General features: G+C 42.9%; 1 protein-coding gene across 1 annotated transcript in view; it reads right to left on the bottom strand.

Moving 5' to 3' along the window:
• The window catches only part of CLTCL1 (clathrin, heavy chain-like 1), a 279,619-nt gene that overhangs the window by 86,612 nt on the left and 189,812 nt on the right, over positions 1-3,195 (bottom strand). Inside the window, exon 19 of the mRNA XM_006902527.1 lies at positions 1,216-1,361. Coding sequence (XP_006902589.1) covers positions 1,216-1,361 — 146 coding nt within the window. The remainder of the gene's footprint in view (positions 1-1,215; positions 1,362-3,195) is intronic.

The raw sequence follows: 3,195 nt of genomic DNA, 5'->3' as shown, positions 1-3,195 counted from the left end.
GGTCAAGGACTGTAGCCTCCAATATGGATTGAGACTCAATGTCAAGAAGACAAAGGTTCTCACCACTAGACCAATTGGCAGCATCAGGATGGATGGTGAAGAGATTGAGAGTGTTCACAGCTTTAGTCTGCTTGACTTCACAGTCAACACTCTCAGCACCAGTAGCCAGGAAATGAATAGATGTATTGCCATGGGAAAGTCTGCTGTTAAGGACCTCTCCAAAAGTACTGAAGAGCAATGGTGTCTCTCTGGAGACTAAGATGCATCTGATACAGGCCCTGGTCTTTGCTATCACTTCGTATGCATCAGAGAGTTGGACAATGACTAATTGATGCCTTTAAGCTGTGATGCTGAAGAAAAGTATTGAGGGTACCATGGATTGCTAGGAAAACAAGCAGACTCATACTGGAAAGGGTTAAACTGGGTGGCTCCTTGGAGGCAAGTATTCTGAGGCTCTGTCTAACCTACTTTGGACATGTTGTAAGGAGAGACCGGTTCTTGGAGAGGGACATCATGCTTGGTAGGGTGGAGGGACAGCACAGGAGGGGAAGGCCCTCTTTGAGGTGGATTGATTCAGTGACCGTGGTAATTGGGATGGGTGTGTCAGTGACAGTGCGATTGGCACAGGACAGAGCAGAGTTTAGGGCTGTTGTACATAGGGTCGGTATGAGTTGCAAGCAACTGGATGGCACATAACAACAACAACAACAAGAAGTTGAATAAGTGTTAGATACATTTTGAATATTAGACATATTGGATATAAGGTTTTTGGAGATTTTCTTCTAATTTGTATGTGTTTCTTCTCTTTTTAAATAAAGTCCTTGAAGGGGGAAAAGAATTTTAATGAGGTTCTATTTATCTGTTTTGTCTTTTGATGTTTGTGCTGTTGTTATAACACTTGATAATCCATGATTAAAAATAACCCTGATACTACTTCCATATGTTTTCTTCTATGAAATTTATGGCTTTAGTTTTCATATTTTAAATGAGAAAATGTCCTGTAAATCCTCCCATGTGATTTACAGTTTTGGAAAACTCAGTGAAGGATCAGTTAAGAGCTGGTTCCCAAACAAAGGCAATGAATTTGAGGACTGGTTTATTTTTAAGTTTTGAAGCAGCTGGCTATGTGTTGGTGATATAGAGGCTGGATGGGTGAGGTGAGACCCAATCATCCTAGAATATGTCAAGCAGGGGGTTTGAAACAGACAGGCTCACCTGTGCTCACTGAAGACAGAGTTATGCAGGATGATCTTCTCCAGCAGCTCCAGCAGTTCATTAGGCAGCCCAGCTGTCATAAAGGCCCTGACAGTGACTGAGATTTCTTCGGGATCCTGTGTTTCTGGCAAGGCTGTTTGTACCACCTGCTTTTTAAAATAATTTGAAAAATCTTGATTAGATAAAATTCATTCAAGACTGTCTCTGAAGTGAAACAGAAGGGAAAGGCTCCTTCAAGACAGTCTGGAACAGACATGGAAAGGAGCTCCCTCCAGGTGGAAAGAGAAGGGTATCTAAGAGTACACCTTTTGTTCTGATCTTGCCAATTAATTTTCTCCTACACATGCAAAGGGCTGCAACCCTTATTTCTGTCCTGGCGAATATACTAAGTTTACTTAAAAAACCAGTAAGACAGTGCACTTAATAGGTGCAGAGCTCTGGTGGAAGCTGCACTGCTAACCCCAAAGGTGGCACATCTGGCAATTTGAATCCCCCAGCGGCTCCACAGGATAGATAATTTTCGTGCTATTTACAGCCTCAGAAGACCCAAAGGAGGGTCAGCTGTGAGTCAGATCTAACTTGTGGAGAGGAGAGGAGGGATGGAGGTTGGGGAGAGAGAGAGGTTGGGAGAGAAAGAGAGATGAAGTGGAGGAGAAGATGGGAAGGAGAGAGTGGAAGAGAGACTGTCTTTGAAATGTTTATTTTCGTATTTTTAAGTTGTTTATTTCTTTCAGAGCCACTCTTTACAGCAAATGCGACCCTGATTTTTCTACATAAAACCCTGAAAGCTTTTGGCAGTCCAAGTGCACCACTGCTGAGTCCAGCCCTAGTAGATGAAGTTCAGTGTGCTCAAAGTTCACGGGGCCACACATCTGCATGCAGCAGACCAGAAAGCAGCAGAAAACATTCTTTTAATAATATTTAAAAATGGTTTAATTGCCCTCTAAGTCTAGAAGGGTAATCAAGATGGGGTGGGGCTCCTTATTAGGTTGAAATACTTACACTAGTATAATTTGCCTTTGCATTCAGCAGTCAGCTGAGCTCCCTTTTGTGACACTTCTGACCTTGTATCAAACATGATCTCATCAATGAATACGGAGGAGAATGTTAGTGGTTTTAAGCTTAAATGCTAGATTTGCACTGAACCGCAGACTTTCCTGCTTTGTTTTCCTCTTTACATGAGGTGTTAAGTCTAAGTATTTCCCTGAGACAGTTCAGACCAAGAAAGCCAACATTCAGCTAAATACAGGGCTCACAAGACCTAGAAGTACACCTTACACCTTAGCCTCGACACTCACAGGTGTCCTCTCTTAACTCTAAGAACTTTCAGTTGCCACTTGAATGATCCCTCTATGACCTCTGTGAGACCCTTTATGAGAGGTCAGCCACCTTGGAGGAGCATGCTCCATGATAACTAGGAACCTAGCCGGATAGACACTGTCAGGGCCCTGGAGCTGCTTTCCCTCTCTTTCCTCAGAACAGCCACTGAAATGATCAAAGCAGCAGCTGCAACTCTGTTTATCTCTGTTAGAGCAAGCAGCTGTGAACATCTTCCCTCCCAACTTCTTTGTATGACAATATAAAACTCCACTCTAAGTAGTTGCTGGTCTCTAGAGCCAGCCCACCAGTTTCTTGTCAATAAACTGTCTTTCTTGGCCTGAACTGGGTTTTGTCCTTCCTTCCTCAGCAGCCTTAGAGACACCATCTACTTTGTGATGACTGGGCAGCCCACAGGAGGGATACCATCTTGGGAGCAAGCTTCTAAGCCTCTAGGTTGCCTAGTCTCTCTTTTTATAAAGATAATCCTGTTTTTTCTTCCTAAAAGTGCTCAACAAACATGAACTCTTTCCCATGGTCTTAACCTAGCTTACAAATATCTTCTCAAAAACAAGGAACTCATGCAATATTATTCAAAATGGGTGACCCTGGAGGACATTATGCTGAGTGAGGTATCTCAGTCACAAAGGGACAAATGCTATA

The sequence above is a fragment of the Elephantulus edwardii genome, unplaced genomic scaffold (genome assembly GCF_000299155.1).
Source record: "Elephantulus edwardii isolate Elephantulus edwardi_28Jun2011 unplaced genomic scaffold, EleEdw1.0 scaffold00424, whole genome shotgun sequence".
NCBI lineage: Eukaryota > Metazoa > Chordata > Mammalia > Macroscelidea > Macroscelididae > Elephantulus > Elephantulus edwardii.
This window is presented reverse-complemented; position numbering and strand designations above follow the sequence as displayed.